The 24,061-nt window shown below is 59.7% G+C and overlaps 1 protein-coding gene across 8 annotated transcripts in view; it reads right to left on the bottom strand.

Moving 5' to 3' along the window:
• The window catches only part of MGRN1 (mahogunin ring finger 1), a 57,321-nt gene that overhangs the window by 6,127 nt on the left and 27,133 nt on the right, over nt 1-24,061 (bottom strand). For 4 of the 8 annotated variants that reach the window (XM_045993007.1, XM_045993011.1, XM_045993003.1 and 1 more), the window contains exons 5-16: nt 22,441-22,558; nt 15,907-15,973; nt 15,221-15,270; nt 13,006-13,053; nt 12,324-12,392; nt 10,564-10,723; nt 8,817-8,926; nt 6,595-6,660; nt 4,765-4,991; nt 2,847-2,964; nt 2,584-2,629; nt 1,183-1,281 (exon numbers count right to left, since the gene is read on the bottom strand). In XM_045993007.1, the coding sequence (XP_045848963.1) occupies nt 1,183-1,281; nt 2,584-2,629; nt 2,847-2,964; nt 4,765-4,991; nt 6,595-6,660; nt 8,817-8,926; nt 10,564-10,723; nt 12,324-12,392; nt 13,006-13,053; nt 15,221-15,270; nt 15,907-15,973; nt 22,441-22,558 (1,178 nt within the window). The remainder of the gene's footprint in view (nt 1-1,182; nt 1,282-2,583; nt 2,630-2,846; nt 2,965-4,764; nt 4,992-6,594; nt 6,661-8,816; nt 8,927-10,563; nt 10,724-12,323; nt 12,393-13,005; nt 13,054-15,220; nt 15,271-15,906; nt 15,974-22,440; nt 22,559-24,061) is intronic. The other 4 variants (XM_045993006.1, XM_045993009.1, XM_045993005.1 and 1 more) reach the window with 2 other exon arrangements.

The following is a 24,061-nucleotide window of genomic DNA, read 5'->3' on the forward strand; positions in this document are numbered from 1 at the left end:
TGGCCCACTGCTTATCCAGATGCTGGGGCGGGACAAGACACCCTCAAACCAAGGCACATCACAGCCAGGCCCGCTGCACGGGTCACCGAGAACTAGGGCAGGCAGGGGGGCAAACGTGCTTCCTAGCCACGTGGCACCAGCCGGACTTTGAGGGCATCATGGCTATTTATCTTGATTTTAGACCCTCAGATGGTATCTTAACAGACAGCAGGCACAAGTCTCTGAGGGCCCCGACTCCTGTCCCCCAACTTTGGAGCCAGGACTTAAAGCGGAGGATCTTGACCCACAGGAACAAAGAAGAGAGGAGTTGGGGGCAGCCAGCAGGGGGGCAGAAGCCTTTGAAAAAGGGGAGCAGAGGGGCGCCTGGGTGGCTCAGTGGGTTAAAGCCTGTCTTCGACTCAGGTCATGGTCTCAGGGTCCTGGGATCAAGTCCCACATCGGGATCTCTGCTTAGCAGGGAGCCTGCTTCCCCCACTCTCTCTCTGCCTGCCTCTCTGCCTACTTGGGATCTCTGTCTGTCAAATAAATAAATAAATCTTCAAAAGCGGGGTGGGCAGAGAAGCAAGGCCCTTCCCCCACTGCACTTCGGCCTTGCAGGTGCCCGGCAACCCACCTGGCCTCCCAGCCCCGGCTTGTGATGTGCGGCTTCACCTGGGCCCCGTCAGCCCCTCAGGCAGGAGGCGGAGGACTGGTGGCCTGCATCGGACCTGGGGCACGCAGGCGGCTTTGTGTGTGTGGCCCCCTGGGGCCGAGGCCTTGCTGTTGGCGTACCCGAACAGGGCCTGCTGGTCCCACGGGTGAAGTAAGAGAGGGAGACAGCAGCGGGGCTAGCTCTGCCTACCAGGCCCCAAGCAGGAGGTGGACGGAAAGAAGGACAAGCAGTCCCCCCAGCCTTCCTGACACCCAAGTGGCTCTGGGTGCGAAGGGGCCTCATGCACAGGCCCTGCCCCAGACAGTGAGCGGCTGCAGGGGTGACTGTGTGGCCAGGGCCTGGCTGTGCTTTGGGGTCAAAGGAAGGAGTGTGGGTAGAGCCAGGGAGAGAGACCTGGGCTCCTGACAAGCCAGCCCCTCCATGACCAGTCCAGCCAGACCCCCAGCTCCATGGGGACAGTCACTGCACACTCCATGTGGACGACGGTGACAGTATACCCACCCCCCGGCCTGACTGCCGGGTGCGGTTACCTGGCAGGTAGACATCGGCGGGCAGGCGGGGCTGGCCGTGGCTGCAGGCCTCAGGGCTGCTGTCCTGTAGGACGTTCTCGAAGGATGGCACTCGGCTCCCTGCAGAGGATGGGGCAGGTCAGAGGCCCATAGGCGGAAGGTGGTCACCGACCCTCTGATCAGGATCCCCAGGAGCCTGTCTTCCCTCCCTGAGGGCTCTGCAGCAGCTGCGGGCAGACCCTACCCCGACTCCCTCCCCCGCGCTCAGGACCTGAGAGGCCACGGTTTGCTCTTCTTTACCACTCCTCTCTCCCAACCCTGCCTGGGGTTTTGTTCTTCGTGACAGAAACACTACATACTCCTGTTTACAAAAACAAGAAGGTACAGATCGAACGTCTCCTGCTTCTCCTTCCACCGGGGCCACTGCAGCCGTGGGGAGCTAGTGTGGGCCGCGTGTGGACAGGAGCAGCAGGTCCCCTCCGGCAGAATGGGGGGCCCGGACCCTGGGACGGGCACACGCTCTGCCCAGGAAGGAAGGAATGGCAGGAGAGGGTCGGGCCCATTCTGAGGTGGGGGGCCTGCTCCTGGGAGGGACATGGGTCACCGCAGCACGATGCTGGCTGGGGAGCCTGCTGGTAAGGAGGGGGTCACAGCAACAGGGCGGCTGCAGGTTACTCCAGTCTCTACCAGGCCAGCCGGCCAGCCACGGCTGTCACCTCCCAATTAAATGGCTGTGGGGGGTGCCAGGGTGGCTCAGCCATAACGCGTTTGCCTTCGGCTCAGGTCATGATCCTGGGGTCGTGGGACAGAGCCCCACATCGGGCTCCCTGCTCTGTGGGGAGCCTGCTTCTCCCTCTGCCCCTCTTTCTGCTTGTGCTCTGTCAAATAAGTAAACGAATAAAATCTTTAAAAAAAAAAAATGGCCATGAGCCTCCTGCCGCGCCCCCCAGGCCAGCAGAGGGAGGCGGGGGAGGCACCCCGTCATATCCCACAACCACTGGGAGGTCAGGGGCTGTTAGTGGCAGATGGGACTCAAGCCACAGAAAGCTCTCCGTACTAACCCCCCACTCCGGACAGGTGCATGGCAGACCCAGGGACACGCAGAGGAGGGGCCTGGCTAAGCTGTGCACCTGTACCCGGCGGTCCAGCGCACAGCCCCAGGGAAGGACCCTGAGTCTCTCCAGGCGCCAGAGGGGCAGCCCGTACGGGACACACACAGGGACACACACGAGCAGCTGGCTGCCTGCAGAATGACGGCCGCTGCAAAGCGCTGGCTGGGCATGAAGGAAAACCAGGCCGGCTGGGGGCTGTGCGTGGGAAGCCACGAGGGAGCCGGCCTGTGCTCCCCAGAACCGCAGCAAGAGCCGCCCGGGAGGTCTCCCAACAGTGAGGCCGCACACGCTCCTCTGGCAGAGGGCTTACCCTGCTTCAGGGCCGCCGCCTCATCCGCCTCCTCCGTGACAAAGCTCTAGGAGACAAGGACAAAGAGTGCCTGCAGCTCCGGGGCCGCCAGCGCGGGACTTCCCATGCAGCTCCCCGCCCCGAAACGAGGTGCACCCCCCAGATGAGGAAACCAGCTGAGGCTGGCCCATGAGCAACTGGCAGAGGGAGACCAGGGCACACTTCACCCCAGGTCTGGAGTCCACCCCCACAAGCATTGGGGACAGGGTGAAGAAAGGGCTCACCTCGGGGGAGCTGCTGAGCGCCAGCCCCGCCCCGCTCAGTGCGGGAGGGGCGTCTGAGTCCTGGGACAGCTTCTCCTCATCCTCTTCGTGGATGGGAGACGATGGAGACCGCAGGGTGCTGGAGACAGAGAAGAGAGGAGTGGAGGGCGTGCGGAGGATAAACACCAGCCCACCACGGCGGCACCTGTGGGTGAGACTGCACACCCGGAGGGCCCAGGGGAGGCGTGTGCGCCAGTACAGACGACGGCTGGACAGTCTCGGAGGCGCGGGCCTGACCCCGGCTCTGTGGTTCCAGGGGGAGGAGAGCATCACAGCGGTAAAGCCCCGGAGTGGGGGGCAGGGGACAGGGGCAGGAGAAACCCCATGCTTCTTTCTGGATCTGGAGGGGCCCGGCCATGTGTGCAAGTCGCTGCGGCGTGGGGGGTTTTACCCAACTTCCACCTTTTCTTAAGAAAACAGAACCCTGGGGCGCCTGGGTGGCTCAGTGGGTTAAAGCCTCTGCCTTCAGCTCGGGTCATGATCCCAGGGTCCTGGGATCCAGCCCCGCATCGGGCTCTCTGCTCTGTGGGGAGCCTGCTTCCTCCTCTCTCTCTCTGCCTGCCTCTCTGCCTACTTGTGATCTCTGTCCAATAAATAAATAAAATCTTAAAAAAAAAAAAAAACAGAACCTCTGAAGAAACCAAAGGTATCATGCAGAGCAAGTAAGTCCAACAGAGAAAGACAGTTATCATTCGATCTCACTTCTATGTGGAATTTAAGAAACAAAACAGAGGATCATAGGAGAAGGGAGAAAAAAACAAGATAAACTCAGGAAGGGAAACAAACCCTGTGACTCTTAATCACGGAACAAAGCGGAGGCTGCTGGTGGGCAGCTGGGGGCCGGGCAGGAAGGCGGCGGGGGCCGGAATGAGCGCTGGGTGCTCTGTGCAACTGATGAGCCACTGAACCCTTCCTCTGGGGGCGCCTGGGTGGCTCAGTGGATTAAGCCGCTGCCTTCGGCTCAGGTCATGATCTCAGGGTCCTGGGATCGAGCCCCGCATCGGGCTCTCTGCTCTGCAGGGAGCCTGCTTCCTCCTCTCTCTCTGCCTGCCTCTCTGCCTACTTGTGACCTTTCTCTCTGTCAAATAAATAAATAAAATCTTAAAAAAAAAAAAAAGATTTGAACCCTTCCTCTGACACTAACTTGAATTTAAGTTACAAAATAAACACACTTGTGACAAGAAGGAGTGCGTGTCTTACATTTGTCCAGCAGAAGCGTGACCATACTCTCTGCTTGTTGGGCGTAACAAGGGTGCCGACATGCTCCTGGTTTCGTGGCGGCCCAGGTTTGGTGCCACGGCTGTTCACCCAGCAGGATGTGCCCATGCGACAGCCCCCAGAACGTCCCGGGACCCTGAGACTCAGGGGGCTCCCATTGTGTCCTGTGTGGCCTGGGACAGGGAAGGACGCTGGGCACTCGTGGCCTCTCCCAGGGCATCTTTCCAGCTGTTGTGCTCCGTGTCCTTTGCTATAACCGACCTTAGCTGTAACCTAACTTGCTGCTGGTTCTGGGAGTCGTTCTGGTGAGTCACCCAACAAAACATTATGAAACCAATGCCACAAACACACCGGCTTTGTACTTCTTTGTTTTTTTAGTATTATATTTATTTAGAGCGAGGGAGGGTGCACGTGAGCAGGGGGAGAGCGACAGAGAATCTCAAGCAGACCCCCCACGGAGCGTGGAGCCCGATCCCAGCATCCCGGCATCCCAGATCGTGACCTGAGCTGAAGTGAGATCATGAACAAACCGAGCCACCCAGGTGGCCCCCTGCTTTGCACTTCTTACATCATACCACATGCTTCCCCGACCCTCGCCACGGAGCAGACATGTGGGTTCCCACGTACCATCCCCCAGAGGGAATCCCGGCACCAGCCTCACCTGTCAGGGGATTTGCTCCTTGGCTTGCCCTTCTGGTGGCTGCTTTCCAGGATTCGATCCATCCCCGCAAGTGGACAACTGGCCTGGGACAGGCCATCTGAGACGCCTGAGTAGGTGATCTCTTCATAAAGGGGGGCTGAAGGGATGGCCGGGGAGATAGCCCGAAGGCCGTTGAGCGCCTCAAGTAGGGAGATGGGCTCATAGCCAGGTGGGATGCTGTCAGAGCTCTGTGGGGACAAGAGTGGGTGAGGGACAGGCTGGCCACGCTCCCTGTCCGCTGCCCTGGGCCACAAAGCCCTAGACGCTGGCCTTGTGCCCCAGGGACATGCTACTCCCCCAAACCTGCCTTCTGACCATCTCCTGTCCACTCCACCTTCCAGGGACCTAAATCCCCCTCCCTCAGAGGGGCGCCCAGAACTCCAGAGCACCTCCCCAGGGCTCCTCAGCCGTCAGCTGTAGCACGCAGCCTGGGATGCCCAAATGGCCTGCTCTGCTGCAGATGAAGGAAGAGAGGCCACCTAGAAGAGCCCCCACCCTTGGTCTCGGCCAGCCCCTCCCTGGCTTTCTGTTCCTGCCTGGCAGGGGTGGAGAGTGAGGGGTCAGAGAGAGAGAGGAGGCTCAGGAGCGGGCGGAGAGCAAAGCCATGCCAAAGGTGGGAGAGGCCAGTAGAGCCGCGTGTGTTCTAGACCAGGGAGGGCCTGGCCCCACAGGGAGCTTTGCCCAACACAGGCATCTGGCCCAACTCAAGATCCTCTGTGTGCCTGGAACAAGCATCCACTGAGGAGGACACGTGTTCCAGATGGTTCTAATGGGCACCCCTGGTTCAGAACCAGTCTTTCCTCTTGCTGGGAGTAGAGCAAATCAACAGCCTGAGTCTCGCTTTAGGGTTAGTGTGGGGAGATGCCCAGCTGCTGGGAGATGTTAGGCCCCCGGGCTGTTGTGCAGGTGGGACAGCCACCCGCCTCGCTCTCGCTACACAAGGCAAAGGGCAAATGCCCAGCAGTGCTCCCAGGGTGAAGCCCCCGCCCGCATGACCGCTCTGCTGGAGGACGAAAGGGCTGCCTTCCAGAGCGGCGATGGGACCAGGGGAAGGCAGAGGAGCCAGGGTAAGGGTTCCCTGCCCTCAGCGAGCACCTCCTGAGCCCCTGGTCTCCTGGGCCCATGGAGCCTTGCATCTGCTCCCAACGTGCCTTCCACTTAAAGGCCAGTAATACTATGAACCTCCTCATCCTCCAAACTGGAAAAACCTCCATCTCGGGGCTGGGCTTCCAGGGACTTCCACCTAAGTTCTGCCGAGGGACCACAGGGCTCAGGAGAGGCCCAGGTAGAGGCCCCCACCTGCTCCCTGAGATGCAGGGAAAATGCCAGAAAACCACGTCCTTGGCCCAAAGAGCTAACACCCAAGGGGGAAAGAGCAGGGGATGCGGGACGACAAGCAAGCGCGAGGAAGACAGTTTGCAAAAACTATAGCAGCAAGTGAGTTCCACCTCCGACATCATTCCACTGCCAGCAAGAAAAAAAAGGGAAACGAGGCCACCGGGGACCACGGGCGGAAGCAGAGCTGGCGAGAAGGGGCGGCCCGAGGCCGGCGCTGTTGCCGCCTGACAGCGGGGATCAGAGACACTGGCTTTTTGCCGACAGACCTTGAGCTTTGCTTGTTCCACAAAACTCCCTTCCGGGGCAGGGACGCCGGGACTGGGGAGAGTGGATTTGACAGATTAAATTAACCAAACACGTCAGCCTGGGGTGAAAATGACTTCCCACAGTTGTCATTGGTTGAATCATTAGGGCACGGGGCAAAGATGTGGCCATAGGGCCAAACACACTTACTGTTTCCCTTTTAGGTTTCTTGCTGGCCAGTGAGGCGGGGTGCGCCTTTGATTTTTTAAAGGGACACTGTCAAGATAAAAATCATACGTTTTACGACTGCCACCCCCCAAACGGCGCTGGAGCTGGCAGGCTGGGGGTCTCCCAGGTTTGCTGGCCTCTAGGGGTGCCGTGAGCCGGTGTTTGGCAAGTGTAACCTGCACGTGAAGTCCGGGGACCTGGCCAAGTGCAGATTCTGCAGGGCCTGGGCCCAGACATTAATGCAACTCCCAGGAATTCTGCCGCTGGTCGAGCCCGTCCCTATCCCACTGCCCACTCATGGCCTGGGTCACCCTAAGAAGAAGCTCCTGGCCAGCACAGACATGAGGCTGGCCAGGCGCTCCCCACAGTGGGCCCAGCTGAGCAGGGGAAAGGGACACCGCCCCCTGTCCCTCTAGGAGGCTCAGCACTGCCTCGTGAACTTATCACCAATGTCCAGCTAGAAGCAGCCGGGGAGAAAAACCAGCCCCAAATCACCCCCTCCCCCTCGATGATCTTAATGGTGTCACTGAAGAAAATCTGGGATCTCTGTGGCACTACGTGGAAACCGCTCATACCGGGAATGTGGCAGAGCGCAGGAGCCCATTCATTCGGCCACCTCAACCCTCTGCAGGGGAAGGCACAGGCCCTCTGGGACATGTGAAGCATGCCACCCAAACCTATCTGCCCAGTGGTGTGAGCGGCATCTCGGCTCTCCCAGGATAAGAGGGTAAATGTGGGAAGGTCAGGCCGGATGCTCAGACTCCAGGGCAGGGACGGGGAGCAAGGGGCACACACAAGTGGTAAGAAAACCCACCATCCATCCCCGAACTCCCATCCCGCAGAACAATGACTCCAATCCCAGGAACAAATCACAACTTAGGGCCACTCCTCTCTCCACTAAAACCGCATTGCTGGAAAAAATATTCAGTGTTCGTAAATCCAGCTCAACACCAAATTCACCGGAGGGCTGTTTCGGAAGGAGGAAGCCCTGATGCTGACAGGGACCCAGCAGGCAAAACACGCAGTCTGGCTGGCCACGAAGAGGGGGGGTGATGGGGACCCCACCTCCGAGGCGGCCTTGCGTCTGCTCCAGGTGCACGACCACAGCTTTAAATTTCAAAAGAGAAGTCAAAAATCGGAGTCTTAAGGAAACGTCCAGACTTATAAACACTGGCCCAATATTCGGAATCACCATAGAGGCCAAACACATCCCCCCTGGCCCAGGGCAGAAGGCCATCTCGTGGATGCAAGAACCACAGGGTGTGGGTCCTTCTCCTCTAAGAACCACTGAGTCCAACAGTGGACCCACTGGCTGCAAACAGCTGTGGCCAGCTGGGGCCCAGGAGCTCCAGATCTGGGGCTGCCCCTGCCTGTCTCGCCCGCCCACGCCAGCCTCCCCATCCTGCCCCATCTCTGTCTCGTCGTGTCTCTCTGCCAATGTCTCAGTACCTACTTTTCTACTCTCATCCGTGTCTGGGTCTCTCTCCGTGTCTCTGTGTCTCTGCCCATCTCTCTCCATGGCTTTCTCTGTCTCTGCCTATGGTTCTGGGTCTCTTTGTCTCTCTCTGTCTGCCCATCTCTCTCCCCAGAGCCCGAGTCCATCTTCCCTCACGTGCCTACAAGCTCTACCTCACAGTTTCCCAGGAAGCAAGTGAGGTGGCTGGCTGTCAAAGCGCTCCCTGCCCCTCGTGTCCAGGCTGGGCACCACCTCTCAGTGGGCAGAGCGTGTGGGGGGGGGGGGAACACGTGACAGGCATCCGCTGGGAGGGACCCCACCTCCTAGAACCCACACGGTGGCCCTGGCTGTCTGGCGGGTTGAATGACGGTGATGGATATTCAAATTCGAGGCAGGGCTGCATGCCATCAGATGGCCCTTGTTCTCGGCCTGGGGCTCACTGGGCCCAGCGTGGGTCACCCCTTCAACCTCACCAGCACCTCTGGGGACCAAGGCCGGCCCACCCGGCAGATGAGGATGGAGAGAGCCAGCAGGTAGGGAGAGGCAGACAGTCTGGCCCTGCCTTTCCTTTCAGCCCCCGACCAGGCCTCACAACATGGCCCCACTGGGAACCTGAAGCCATCCTAACACGAAGGTAAGCCCTCAGGGCCTCCAGACACCTGATGGGCTCTGCAAGTGGGCATGGGCTTCCTCCAGACACCCTCCTCTCTGCCCCACCCCCCCCAACACAGAGGAAAAAGGCACTTACTGAATGCTCATCGTGGTCCATGCTCTGGGCCAGAACAGGGCTGAAGGAGACGGGGGACAGGGCTCCCGGCTTCTTCCTCACCGCCCGGATCTGCAAAAGGGCCCGGAAGGCTGTGGCAGAGGAAAGGGCTCACATCAGGCAAGGGATGGCCGGTTCCAGCACCACTGAGCCCCTCGGGGCTCCAGGGACATTGGCCACCTCCCCATCGGAGGTCCTAGCTCCAGCTCCAAAGGAGGTCTAGCTACGTCTCCAAATCAGAGGCAAACAGAGTCACACGAGAACGCCCAGAAGGGAGACAGGTGAGGCCAAGAGTGCATGACCCCGGTTCAGGCGGAGCTTCCGGGGCAGCAGGCAGGGTGCCACCAGCCTCCCACAGGCCAAACCCTGGACCACACACACGATGGCGCGTCTGTGTCACACCTGGCGACCAGCTAAAAGCACTCAGTGCGTCCTGGACACTGGCCAGTCTCTTCCTAGAAATCATACCGCGGGCAGGCAGACGTACGTATGTGAATGCCCCTGACAGGACGATCTCTACACAGGAAAACCAGCAGCAGCAACTGGGAAAGTAAGTTAGGGTGCAGGCTACTGGTCGTCCTGGACCATCAGCTTCCCTAACGAGAGGGTAACGCTGGTGAAAAGCGCAGGTCGTGCACGCCGTCAACAGCCGCACACTGGACCAGCGCCCGCTGGGGCCCCCACGTCCCCAGCTCTGATGGCGGCTGCCTCAGGCTGCGGGCTCAGAGACAAGGGCCCCGGCCTAGCCCGCCCAGCCCACCTGGGCCCCTGGGCCTCCACGCCCGGGAGACAGGGTCTGTGGGCAAGGCTGGCGTTCGGCTCCTGCTCCCCGCCTCCTCCCTGTCCCTCACAGAGGAGAGGCCACTGGCCCTGCTGCCTGAGCCTCCAGGCTGGCACACCAGCCCCTGCAGCTGCCCCCACCAAGCGCTGAGGTCTCTTCAGGGCTGGGCTCTGGACCCCCCACGACCCCACAGCCTCAAGCTCCACTGCCACACGCCCGGCCTGCCCTATGGCCCCTGCACGCAGCTGTCTCTCCCAGAAGGACAACCCGCTTGGACCCCCCCACCCCTTACTAGCTATGAGCCCCGAGACAGCGACAAGACAGGTGGGGCACTTAGGGCCTCACAGCTGCGCAGTGACTCAGAGGTGCGGGGTGAGGCACGAGGACCCCCAGGCGGCCCCAGGGACGCTGACTGGCGCACCAAGGGGTAAAAGGGCAGGAAGGCTTTCTCCAAACAGCTATCCCTTCCCCGCCAAATGGAAACGCGCAGCGCCCAGGGTGGGCTCGCTTCTCTCCCACAGCCTGGGGACCCGCCCGCCAGCCGATGCTCATTTTGACCCAGTGGGGTTCGTTTCGCCCTGAGAATGTTTAGCTTCCCTCCACCGGAAGACAAACACTTGAATCGGAAGGAACTTGGAGAAAATGTCTACAGGGTTCCCAGGAACCATCCCTCAGTCAGCTTTCCACCTCACCAGGCCTATTTGCGTGTAACACTTCAAGACTCGATTTGCCGGCCAGTGTCTGTCCGGTTCCAATTTCAACACAAGCTCCCCCTCGGCCACATCCTTCCCAGCCATTAACTCCGAAAGCCTAAACCGAGGAGGATGTCAGCCGCGCACGTGCCAGCATGGTCGCCGTGGGTCCCCACCACCCGCACCCAGTATGGCATCAAGCTTGCTGCGCCCAGGGCAGGCGGCTGACAGCCCCGGCCCCCCCGGCCCCACTCACGCAGCCGGCAGATGGGGCAGTTGCTGGCCTGGTAGCGCAGCGTGTCCGCGCACGAGTTACAGAGGCACAGGTGACGGCAGGGCAGGATCAGCGTGTCCCGCAGGTCCGACAGGCACACCACGCACTCGTTGCTGTTGTCGCTGTTCTCCTCGTCCGACGGCTGCAGGGGGACACCGAGGGTCTGAGTGTCGGCGGGTTCCCAAGGACCACAGGCGGGAGCTGGGACAGGGGTGGGGCAGGGAGGTGTTCCCGTCCCTGGCCGCCCCACTGGCTGTCCCCTGCTTCCCCAGAGGGAAGCCAGGAGGGCGGAGGAAGGTCCCGGTGGAGCAGCCGTCCTCAGGAGACTCGGCCCAGAGCTGACCCAGCCCGTGTCCGCCCCAGGACACAGACGAGGATCTGAGCCCCACCAAGAACACTCAGGTCTCTTTCCACTCCTCAGAACCACAGAGAAAACATGGGGAAGACCCAACAGTTCAGATCATGTCCTGCACGGGGCACCCACTTACTGGGCTGAAACTGGAAAAATCTGGTAAGTCCAACTTATCTAATTAGCATCTGGATCAAGAGTCCATGAACGACAGCCCCACCACCTGCTTCCGTACCCCAGGTGTGGCCGGAAGCCCGCCCTGCCCCGTTTCCGAGTGGCTACGCTGCGAGTGCGTGGTCTGTGCCATCAGGCACGGAGCGGACCCGACAGACGGCCGGTCAAGCTGGACACACGCGCGCGCGCGGGCCGCTTAGGGACAGTCGGCCACCTGCGGCGTGAGCACGTGAAGCACACCGCAAGCACGCCTCGGGGAACAGGGGCCTGATCGAACTGCCCTGACCTCCGGCTTTCAGCCGGTCCCAGCTGTCCCAGAAGCTCGCGTGTAAGACCTCCAAAAACGTTTAAAAAGAGATGACAGTGTCCCTGTGCCTTTCCAGCGATGAGCAGGGCACGGCTGACTCTCTGCCACCCTCCCTGGCCACGCCAGGCCACAGCTCTGTCAGCCCCACGCTCCAGCGGCATGCGGCGGGGGGGCAGGTCGGCAGGCACGGGCAGCAGTGGCTCACCCTGACGGGGCGGGAAGGGGCTCTGATGCCAGGCTGTCCCTCCCCACCTGACGGCTGGCGACCCAATGATGTTAACAAGTCAGGGAATCTGCTGGAAAAAGAACTAAATGCCTACAGACTCTGCTAACTCGTCTAGTTATTCATTCGTTACTGTTAATATTTTTAAGTCATCTCTACCCCCACTGGGGGCTTGAACCTATAACCCCAAGATCAAGAACCGCATACCCACCGACCCCAACAGCCAGGTGCCCCTCTCTACTAACACCTTTGAAAAATTAAGAAAGAATGGGCACCCGGATGGCTTAGTCTGTTAAGCATCTGCCTTCAGCTTGGGTCACGATCCCGGGGTCCTAGGATCAAGTCCCACATTGGGCTCCCTGCTCAGTGGGGCGTCTGCTTCTCTCTCTACCATTCCCCCCCGCTTGTGAGCAATACCTCTTTCTCTCTCTAATAAGCAAAATCTTTAAAAAATAAATAAATAAAAAGAGAATAAAAAATTAAAGTAAAATGGGAGTCTGGGGTCCCAGGGCCACCTGGGGAAGGCACACAGGGGGACTAGCTCATCTACCACTAGCTGCCAGGGCCCTGGCCAGGGCTGGAGGGGGCGCGGGCAAGCCCCTCTGGGAGTCTTCTCCCATGCAGGCAGAAAGGAAGCCGGGGAGCGAAGTCCTCCTGCAGTCCCGGCAAATGTCAGCACAAGCGCATACCTTTGTCTCCTGGTTGTTCTTGTTCTCGATGCCGTAGATCTCCTGCAGCAGGTAGCTGACCCGGTCCACCTGCGGAACAGAGAGGATCTGGGCACCTGCCGGCTCCCACTCAAGGGCTCCGCAGCACCCACCTGGCCTAACACCACTTCCCAGGGGCCGGGCTCGGGTCCAGAGCAGGTGCGGTTTGAAATTCTGTCCACCTGCTCCTCAGGGAGTGGGCCCAGTGCTAGGAGAATGGCAGAGAACCTGCTTCCTGCCCAGCCCACCCAGTAGCCGGGGCCATGTGGTGATGGGGGCGGGGGGGGAGTCCGGTGGTTTTGCTCACCAGGAGGCATGGAGCCAACCTGTATACAGGTCAGGCAACCGTACCCTGTGCCCACCTTACCATCCCCCTCCCCAGACAAAAACACTTTGGACCCACCCGTCACCAGCCGCACAAGAGTGACCAGAGTCAGACCTCACACTATGTTCAGAAGTGGCCCTATGGGCGCAAACAGATCTTATCAAGCCGGACACGACTTGGGCTCCGAGTCAGCACTGCGCCGTGGTGGTACACACACACCCGATGCAGCAGGCCCGGACTTCCCAGAGCCCAGAGGACCCTCCGGAGAGTGAGACTCTGCGTGTGTTTATGCGTCTTTTAAATCAAAAGGGGCCACGATACTTCTTCTACCAGACTTACAATTTGCTTCTGCTTTAAAGGTTTCACAGAGAAGCTGCCGTCGACATGCTACAGGGAAGACAGACAGGTTAACTCAGTCACGCTGTACCACCGAGCACTCCCAGCGGCGAGCCGAAGGCCCTTCCTTGGCCATTCCACTTCCACCGCTGAAGGACGGAGCCCGGCCAGGTCTCTGCAAATGGGGGCCTCCGACTGGGCCTCGAAACTACCTGGAGGACTGCCTCCTGGGTCCTCCCAGCTCCCCGGGCAGGGGTCAAGCACACTCAGGTTTACGACCATCAGGCAACTTCTGACAACAGCCCAGAGCCCCCCTGCAGCAAGCAGCAGCACCTGGACGGCAAGAACTCGCACAGCCCACTTCTAACCCAGAAAGGGCCTGGCTTCGTTGAGAAGACAAACGTGCACACACATACGTGTACGGAAAAGCCCCAAACCCTAAATACTCTTAAGAACTAAAGAGGGACTTTGGTAGCATCTGGGGAAACACATCACCCAGAGGTCAAGGTTAGTGAAGACCTGAGATCTTGTGACAAGGCCAGTTACCCCTCACAATCCACAGAGACACGCATCGGCAGAGCAACGGAGTCCAGAAGGAAAGCAGCCTCCCCCGTGCTCTAAACTAGAGGTCCAGGTGGAGCCGGCCATCGACAGCCCACCCAGCTCACCAGAGACACAACCAACAGCCACCATCTCTTCCGACAAGGCCAGGCTTGGGGAGCGCAGCTGGCGAGGGAGAGGCCCACCCTCTGGCTTGGGCGCCCTGTGCCACCACAGCCCCAGGGGCCCAGGGAGCACGGGGCAAATGGGCCACAGGGGACTTGGGCCCAGCTGTCCTAACTCCTCGGGGAGTCTGGAAAGACCAGATCGCAGGGAGGAGCTGGACGCTGCCCTCAACCTCTCAAGGCTGCAGACACACACTGGGCTGAGGAAGCTGGGGGTCTGCAGGATGCCCACATGGGGTGCAAAGTCCAGAAACAGCAACCTGAGCCTGGTTTCCTCATGGGGGTCCCTGGTCCTTGTCCACCCAGGCCACAGGCTGGTGCCGGAAACACTTTACCACTGCAGGGTGCAGGCCAGTGTCAAAGAGGCCTGGGGGTGGGGGACATCCGCCATGACACTCTCCAACAGGGAAGGTGCCCACCACCTCCAGCAAGGATCTCGGTGAGCAGGGACCTCCTCCCAACACAGCCAGGCACTTGCTTGCTGCATGAACACATACGCACAACTGCTCGCTCCCCGAACAGCAATGACAGGGAACCAGAACCATCCCTAGACCCGACGACAGCCCCACGCAGAGACGATGGTGAGACTGACCATTCTCTCCCCACTGCACCCTACATAATGCGGCCACAAAACACGAGCAGCTGGGGAGACTGCGGACTCGGGTCTGCGCGGGAGAAAGGGGCAAACCTCCAAGTTCAAATACGCATCGGGCGGAAGGTAATACTAAGTGAATGCTTCCATGTAAAGGGTCTCTTTATACAGGAGGCACCCTCAGCGCAGGGACTCCAGGAGGGCCTGGACGTCTTCTCTCTGCCACCAGAGAGGGTCTAGGGCCACGCCAGACAAGTGGCAGGCCCCCAGCAACTCCCCCGTGGGCTGGTTCACTGAGCAGCTACTGCACACCAGGGACACAACAAACAAGGGGCCCAGTTCCGTCCTCACAGCACAGGAGAACTAAGTACCACAAGTGTCTGCCCGTGAAGTCTGGAAGGCCCCAGTGGGAAGAGGTCAACCTAGGCCTGTGGCACCGGGTGCTACAGCTACCTGGAGGCAGGGCAGAGCACACCTGTGAGGACCAGGCCAGGCTAGGAGGTTCCAGTGGGTCTGGCGGGAAAGGCAGGGGTCCTGAGAGGTGGTAACCTGGGTGATCCCCGCAGATCCCAGAGAAAAGCTGGTCTGTGCTGATGGCCCTCCACGTGGGTGTCCAGGTCCATGCGGGCAGGTCAGAGGGCATTCCCAAGGGACTGCCCCCTAAAACACACCCCCTCACCATACATCGGATGCCCTTCAGAAACCCAAAGTTGATGCTACCTTGAGGCCCGGCCACCTGGAGCCCAGAGGAACCAGAAGGCCTCCCATCTGCTCCGAGCCTCTGGCATGAAGGCCACGTGGTCAAGCCCAGACCCCAAGTTCAGACTTCTAGTCTCAGAACACGGCCCTTCTACCCATGCTCCCTGGTCACGGGCACAGTAAGGGGCAGGATGGCACTTACCTTTTCAAAGGCGGCCAAGAGCACATGGGCATGGCCAGTCACTTCCACAACTGCCCGGGAGAGAGAGGAGGGAGCGGTCAGAGCTGCCTCAACCCCTCCTCTGTCCCCCACCCTGAACTTCTGCTTCTCAGCGGGAGCTTCCCTATGCTCTTCCTAGCGGGTGTTTTGGAGCCCAAAACCCATGGGAGGATCGTCCTCATCTCGCCTTCCTCTGCCTGGGGTCCTGCTGCTCCTACAGCCATTCCTCCTCTAAAGTCACCTTAAAGCGCCCCCTGCTGGCTTTGCACGGAGGAACATTCCGACAGGGCTTAGAAGCCAGAACTCGGCGCTGCCAGGTCAGCCTGCCGCACTGACAGCCCACAGCACGGGACCCGCCCTGCTCCATGCCCTCTCCGCTGTTTTCTGTCATCCCGCTCAGCGCGGACACCAGAATCCGAGGCCCGGCTAGCTGCTGTCACCGCCGCGGGAGCCAGGCAGCTGGCAACTCCACAGTCAGGAGAAGGAGCTGAAGAGAGGGCCCTGCAGCCCAGGCCCGGGACAGTTTGGGGCTTAAACCCCATGGCCCTAACTATGCTAAATGGGCTGAGCCAATGTCTTTCGTCACTTCTGGAATAAACTCCTCCCTGCAGACTGAGGTGAGAGGGTCCACAGCCCAGAAGGAAGAGGGACGGAGAAGGGCCGCTCACCGTCTCCTTCATCCACCACGGCCTGGATGACCACTGGAAACACGCCCCGGTCCAGGTCGAAGTTCAGCTGAGGAGAAAAGGAGGCAAGAACAGTCAGACTGAGCCGGAGGGGGGAGGCGCCGTGAGCAGGACGCGGCAGAGCTCACGACGACAAACAAAATGGCCACGGAAGACAGCTGCTACCTCTTTTCCCTCTTGGCAAAACAGAAAATGACTGAGATGGCCAAGTCATGTAACTCAGTGGCACTAAGTGCATCCGTAAGGCCACGTTAGTCACGACCACCATCCACGTCCAGAGCACTCTCATCATCCCAGCAGAACCCTGTCCCCATGACCGTGCACCCTCCCCACTGGGTAAGCCCCACTGGACTGTGCATCCACGGACTGGCCTGGTCTGCACCTTTCACAGAAGTGGGACATCACAGCACGGATCTCTCCCACCTGGCTCGTTCGCCGAACACCACGTTTACGAGGCTCGCCCCCGCTGCACGGGCGTCGGTGCTTCCTCCCTGGGCTGAGTACTCCTCCACTGCGTGGCCAGACCCTGCTCCCCCATTCGCCTGCTACAGGACACCGGGGCTGTCCCCCTTCTGGACACCACACACAGCAGCAAGGCGTCTGAGTCCCGGGCAAATGGCGTTCAGCCTTGTCAAGGAAGTGCCTGGCTTGTCCCCACCGAGGGTAGAAGGAAAGGCGCCACAATGTGGCATGCAACAGCTCAAGGAGACACCATCCCCCTCACTTCTCCTTCTCCCTGGCTCCCTGACCAAAGGCCACTCTCCTCCCCCCACACACATCCTCCATATCTCACCAGCAGAGGCCACAGGGCAGGACCCACAGGACAGAGGCGACCAGCTGAGGACACCCCAGGCAGGGATGCAAGGGGAGGCCCACAAGGTATCTGTGCGTCACAGACTGCCAGAGGAGGCAGGACTCGGGAGGGACCAGGTACTGGAATCGAGTCTGACTCTACCACCTGAGCCTCAGTTTCGCCATCTGTAACACAGGGCTAAAAGCTGTGTCTGGTGCACGGGGCAACTGAGAAAACACGCAGCGAACACCAGCCACGTAAAGCCTCGCATGTTCAGGCAGCAGGAGCTGAGGAGGAACGTGGCCCCGGAGGACCTCACGGAGCGACACGGGGCCCAGACTCCCAGGCACACAGGCCCCTGGGGGCCCGCATGCACACCAGCTGCAGGCAGGGAGGACGTGTTCAAGCCCCCCAGTACTCAGCAGGGCCTCATGCTCGCTGCAGCCTCAGGGGAGAGGCCTATACCACAGATATCCAGACTTTGAAGGAGGGGGGCCTCTCTGCAAGGCGTCACTAGCTCTGGGGTGACCCATGGGGGACGGCGGAAGTGAGCATGTGAGACAGGAAATACAGGTCATCCACAGCTATCCATGGGACGGGGCCCCTGTGCAAGCCTGTATCTGCCCTCCCCACCCTGAGTCAGGGCACAGGACCATGACCATCCTGCAGTTATCCTGGTGATGCAGATGCTGGGTGACATGCAGGCGCTGCCTTACGAGGGCTCTAAGTACACCCAGGAAGGGGAGCGTTCAGGTAAGAGCCCGATGGGGAACAGAGCCCTGAACGCACAGCCCGCTCACGCCCGCACATCGGGTCAGTTTCTGGAACCTGTGCTGCTGGAGGCCAGGCGCTCAACAAGCAGCTCCGCGCTCTGCGGAGCCGGGATGACCAGTGCTGTCCTCCCTCGCGTACCGAGTGCGGCCCGAGCACCCGCAGTCAGTCGTGTTCTGCTGGTCGGAGGAGGCCTGCATGGTGACCCCACCAGCAGCCAGTGACCCCCGCCCTCCTCTCTGGTCTCACGGTCTCACAGCCCCATGGGGCACACAATGGACAGACCCCCATCTTCCGCTCTGCGGTCGGACTGAGCTGTGTTTCCGCCGCTCGACAGAAACAGTCCTGCCGCAGATACCGTCCGAAGGCTCCGCGGCAGCATGTCCGTGGCGCCCCCCACGAGCACTCAGCTCGGCGACCACGTCCACAGAGCCCAGCGCGGCGACTGACGCTCGGCACTCCTTCCACGGACTCAGCGAGGCCTGAGAGAACACCTGCCCTGGCCAGCCCGGGCTGGGGCCAGGGGAACCGCAACGGGAATGAAGGGACATGGGGCCCCAGCTCTCCCTGGCACCTGGGCCCGGGCCCCGAGCCCCTCGAATGCCCGGCCACGACAAGCCTCTGCAGGAGGAGCGGCCGCCCCCACCCCCAGCCGGATACCTGGCCTGTGCTGCCACGGCCAGAGCTGTGGCCACGTCACACCAGAGGGACTGGGGAGTGCGGGGACTGGGGCGCAAGAACCATCTCCCCTAAAACGCTGTTCCCTAGAGCTCTGCACCCAACTCACTCCCTGGAGCTGAATACGCAGCGGGGCGGGGGGGGGGGGGGGAGGCGGGGAGAGGGAGGACAGAGACTCCTGCCCACCCGCGTCTGAGGGAGACGTTTATTTTTAATGCAGGAAGAGCGACTTCTCTGAGGAGAGAGCGGCCATCCCGGTCAGGTGAAGAGCCGGGCAGCTGACGCCGAGAGGGGCCACACCGGGTTCTCGAGTTCAGGCCTCCTCTTCCCCGACACCAGCACGGCTGGGAGCCTCGCCCCACGGCACCTCGGGCTCACCCACTGCACAGGAGCTTCCAGACAGGGGTCTTTGAAAGCCCCGGGCCAGATGGACACGGGGAAATAGAGGCAAGGCAAAGGCGGAAGGGCAGGGGTGTGGCTCTCACTGAGATGAATGGAGCCCGAGGGACACGGAAGGGAAACCCAGCAGAGAAGCCACTCCAGCCGCCAGGCCATCTCTAAGACGGCCACGGTATGATTCAGTAAATAAAGTTATGCGTGAGTGGGGAGAGGGGAATATGGGAAATCTCCATGCCTTCCTCTTCATTGTGCTGCGAACCTGAAACTACTATAAAAAAGTCTTAAAAAAAAAAAAAATTAAATGGGGGCTGAGTAACTCATGATTTTGGCTCAGGTTGTGATCTCAGGGTCCTGACATTCAGCCCAGTGCTAGGCCCTGTGCTCAGCAGGGAGTCTGTTTCTCTCCCACTTTCTCCCTCTTTGTTGCCCCTCTCTAAAATAAATAAGTTATTTTAAAAAATAAATTATTTTGAGGCACCCGGGTGTTTCAGAGGGTTAGGCCTCTGCCTTCAGCTCAGGTCATGATCTCAGGGTCCTGGGATTGAGCCCACATCTGGCTCTCTGCTCCGTGGGGAGCCTGCTTCCTCCTCTCTCTCTGCCTGCCTCTCTGCCTACTTGTGATCTCTCTCTGTCAAAAAACTAAATAAAATCTTTAAAAAATAATAATAAAATAAGTTATTTTTTAAATGCTTTATTTGAGAGTGAACGAGCATGAGCAGGGGATGGGGACAGAGTGGAGAGGGAGACGCAGACTCCCCGCTGAGCAGGGAGCACAATATGGGGCTCGATCCCAGGACCCTAGGATCATAACCTGAGCAAAAGGCAGATGCTTAATTGACTGAGCCACCCAGGTGCCCCAATAAAGTAATTAAATTAAATTAAATTAAATTAAATTAAATTAAATAGCAAGCCATAGCCAAGAGAAATGAAAACATACACCCACACACAAAATTGCATAGCGTTGTCCATAACACCCCAAAGCTGGAGACAACCTAAACGCCCATCCACGGATGAACAGATAAACAAAACACGGTCCAGCCACACCGGGGGTATTACGGGCCACAGGAAGGAACGAAGTACTGACAGCTGCTACCACGTGGGTGAAGACATGGTGCTCGGGGACAGAAGCCAGGCACAAAAGGTCACACACTGTACGAGTCTGCTTATATGAAAGGTCCCGAACAGGCCAATGCAGAATGACGAGCGGCTGCCGGGGGCTGAGGGGCGGCACGGGGAGGGGCTGCTGGCGGGCACAGTGTTTCTCGTGGGGGCGACAAAATCGTCCCGCAGTCGGAGGGCGCCGATGGCTGCACCTCTCTGAATACAGACCCTCTTCAGCTGACGACAGGGTTTCGGCTTGAGGAGTCCCTCGCAAGCTGAAAACACCGAGGCTGGAACTGCACCTCCCGCGCCCACGGACCCTGACCGCAGTCACTTCCGTCAGCCTCCCACAGAGCCTGCTGCGCTGGGAGGGGTGAGTAGCTTGTGTGATACACTGAGTACCGCGCCGAGGGAGAGAAACGGAACGGCGGTCAGTCCCTTGGCCATCTCTGGTCGTTTCCCCTCGTGACAGCGTGGCTGACCGGGAGCTGCGGCTCCGGCCGCCCACACCACCAGAGAGGACCGAGCTACAGATCGCTAGCCCGGCGGGAGCCCATACTCCAAAATTCAAAGTATGATTTCGACCAAGTGTGTATCACTTTTGTGCCAGCGTGAAGCTGAAAAATCAAAGAGAAACCTTAAATCGAGGACCATCTATCTGGTAAATATCACTGAACTGTACACTTTAAAAGGGCTAACTGTGGGGCATCCGGGTGGCTCAGGCGGTTAAGCGACTGCCTTCGGCTCAGGTCATGATCCTGGAGTACCAGGATCGAGTCCGCATCAGGCTCCCTCTGACCCTCCCCTTCTCATGCTTTCTCTCTCACTCTCTCTCTCTCAAATAAATAAATTGAAAAAATAAAATAAAGAAAAGTGTTAACTGTGGGGCACCTGGGTGGCTTAGATGGTTAAGTGGGCCTTCAGCTTAGGTCATGATCTCCAGGTCTTGGGATCAAGCCCTATGTCAGGCCCCCTGCTCCGTGAGGAGCCTGCTTCTCCCTCTGCCTCTCCCTGCCGCTCCACCTGCTTGTGCTCTCTTTGTCAAATACATACATACATACATACATACATACATACATCCATCTTCCAAAAAAAACAGAAGTGAGCTGATCTGAGACACGTTAGCTGAGGAGATGATCCGAGAAGGTGAAGACGAGGAAGGGGTCCTGGGTAAGTCCACATGAGACGGGCCCACATGGCTGCCCACCACACCCTCTGCACCTGCCACCACCCAGCCACGTCCACCGCGCCGCACGCAGACAAGCTGCAATGTAGGCCCCTGCTGTTCCAAGGGAGGAAAGGGGGTCCCCCCATGTGGCACTTCAAACTGGTTTATGAGCCAAGGGTGCCCCCAGGACAAATGACCTCAGCAGAAGGCTGGAACCAAACTGTCCGCCTGACTCAGCACATCTGCAAACACGCAAGGATGTGTTCTGCGGCCGAAACGCCAGCCAAGGAACTGCCCTGTGGGCAGAGGTCCCCAAAGTGAGTTGCAGCCTGAGCCCAACCCTCCCCACAGGTAACCACGGCGTGGGGGCACCCACTTGTCTGACCAACCCCCTCTGCCCACCCAGCCCTCTCCTTTCTTTGGGGAGAGGCTTTCCCCCCTTTACAGGAGGGTGGGCAGGACCACAGGCACCTGCTGGGTGCCCCAACCACGAGTGTGGACGTGCAGTGATGGACCTGACGGAATGGGACTGGGGGCGGGGCTCCAGCAGCCCCATCCTTCTCTCAGAGGACTTTCTCACCTGAGTGACACAATGGCAGCTTCCGCTGCGTGCCATCAAAGCACCCTGACAAGCAAGCACACACATGGCCAAGAGCAAACACCGTGGTGTGGCCTTCCTTCTGACTTCGTCCACCAGCCCCAACCTTCTTGCCCAACTCCTACGCCACCCATGCCCCACTGCCCCCGTTCCTTCCCCCCGATTTATTTTAGTGATATACGACTGCCATCCTCAAAAAAAACTACAGAATTCAGCTACACGAGAGCAGCCTGACACAAAGGGCCATATATTGTATGACTCCATTTATATAAAACATCCAGAAAAGCCAAATCCATCCAGAAAGTAATGTAGGGGCTAGAGCTAGGAACAGGGATGAACTATGCGTGGGCACGAGGGATCCTACTGGAAGGATGGAAATGTTCGAGAACTGGATTGTGGAGATCATGGCATGTAAATTACATCTTAACAGACCTGCTGAAACAATTCAGACATGAATCCAGCGCGGGCACACACACCGTTCACGTACAGCCCGTATATGTGTGCGCACACGTGTGTTCTAGAACTCCGTCCTATCCCAAGATAGGATATCCAGTACAGAGGTGAACCGCGGTGCCCCTATCATGCAGACCGATGGCTCCCATGACCTCGGTGAACAAGCAATCACGGACACACAGACTGTCTCCATTTTTCTGCTACGACAGACAAAGCTTCCATCACCACCCCTCCCATGACGTAAATTACCGACCCCAGCGATGGAACCACAGGGTGCAAGGTTCCACCCTGCTGCCGTCCTGTGGCCCCGACAAGGCACCACAGCCGGTTCCGCAGCCTGTAGCTGCCCCGACACGTGACTTGAACGCCGCTCTCGGGTCCGGCACACGCCCGACGGAGCACACGGACCTAGGGCAGCAGCCACCCCTGATGTGTATCACCCACACGAGGAATCTGAGCACACAGGCCCCAAGGGGCTCGTCCCCTGCCACAAGGGGCAGGGAATTCGGGAAAGGGGCCGGGGCCAGGGCCAGAGGGGCCTGCCCAGAAGCTTACCTCATCATCCTTCCACTCAGAGAAGTCAATCTTGAAGGAGGGCAGGGAGAACTGCTGGCTCACCCCTCTCTTGTAGTGGGCGGTCTCGGACTGCAGGGCGGGGCTCCTGGGGCTGTACCTGAAGGGGCAGAAAGGCCGCTGATGCTCGGCCGAGAGCACACGGTCTGCTGGGCCCAGTCCTCAGGCCGCAACCCCCCACCCCGGAGCACAGGGGCCTCTGACGTGGGGGCTGGCAGGAACCAGGCTTTCGGGCCCCAGCAGAAATAGGACGTGCAGGACCCACACTTCCCTTCTCCTCCTGCAAGTGCCAACCGTCCTCTGGCGGGCCGGGGCCCTCAGCCTGCCGCCAGCTTCGGCGGCCTCGTTCTGCTCACGGCCAGCTCTGCCTGGAGCCTGCCTGGTGACAAGTCCTCTAGAGACCACAGCCGCCCAGTAACTACCTGCCTTTCCACACCCAGCTACACCTTTCCGCTTGGCTTCTCTGACGTGTCTCCTCTGCTGCACAAACACATACAGACACGTCCACCCGGGCGGCGTGCCCCACAGCCCACTCTCACGCGCACTCCCTGCCGCCTGCGTCTCTGCGTCACCCACAACCCACGCCTGAAGGCACGGGCGTCTGCTCTCCCATGACCAAGGGCTAGTCGGCCCACGCCTGCTCCCTCACTATGGTCAGTCCCGGCGCTGTTCCCTGACCGTCACATGCAGAGGCCCGTGCTCTGCCAACACCAAGAGGCCTTTAGTGCGGGGTGAACACCAGACGGTCCCCGACACCCCGCTGTTGCACACAAGGCCTCCAGGACCCTCTTCTACGTCCACCCCAGCCGCACACACATGCACCTTCCCAGAGAAGGAACACAGCGTCAAAGGGCGCTCACATTTCCATTCTGACCAACTCTGGCTTCTCCCCATTCCCGATCCCGACACACAACCCTGACAAAGCTTCCTCCACCCGCCCCACGCCCGCCATTCCTGAGGCCATCTCTCAGTCTCTTAAACAAAAGACACTCTGGAGAGCCCGAGACGCTGGTGGCTGGAGGGGAAGCGTTCTTGTGTGCCCGAGAGAGAGAGGGCTCCTCTGCCCGCCAGAGGCCCTTCTCTCCCTGTGAGAAGCCAGGCCTCAGCGCGTGGTAAAGACACAGGCCAGGACTCTACTGCCATGCAAACCCGGGCTTTTCTCTGGGACCTCAGATCTGCCCCCTTCCTTGCCCGTCAGGAAGCAGGGAGGCGATCAGGGAATATAAAGAGAATTCCCAGGCTAAGGCAAAGGTCCGTGGGGATAGGCTTCTGGGTCCTGCTTCTCTTTGTCTCGGTGACTTCTGTGCTCACACCACTAAACACCGGCAAACTGGGAAGGGAAACAGGCCCCCAGCCACTCCTGCCAGCTCTCAGGAAGGGGACAGAGCAGCATTTCTTCCCCTAGGGGGAGGCGTCCCCCAGGGGTCCAAGACACAGGCTCCAGGGGCAGCTGTGCCCTTTGCTCATGCGTCTACTGTCCTTGTGGGAGCAGCAGACCCTCTTCTCAAGCATACGGCACCTCTGGCTGTGCCCGTTTGACACAGACAAAAGCTGGAGTGTGGGGTGGGTGGGCTGCTCGCCAGGTCCCTTGCCCCTCTCTGCG

Source organism: Meles meles, chromosome 21 (genome assembly GCF_922984935.1).
Source record: "Meles meles chromosome 21, mMelMel3.1 paternal haplotype, whole genome shotgun sequence".
Taxonomy (NCBI): domain Eukaryota; kingdom Metazoa; phylum Chordata; class Mammalia; order Carnivora; family Mustelidae; genus Meles; species Meles meles.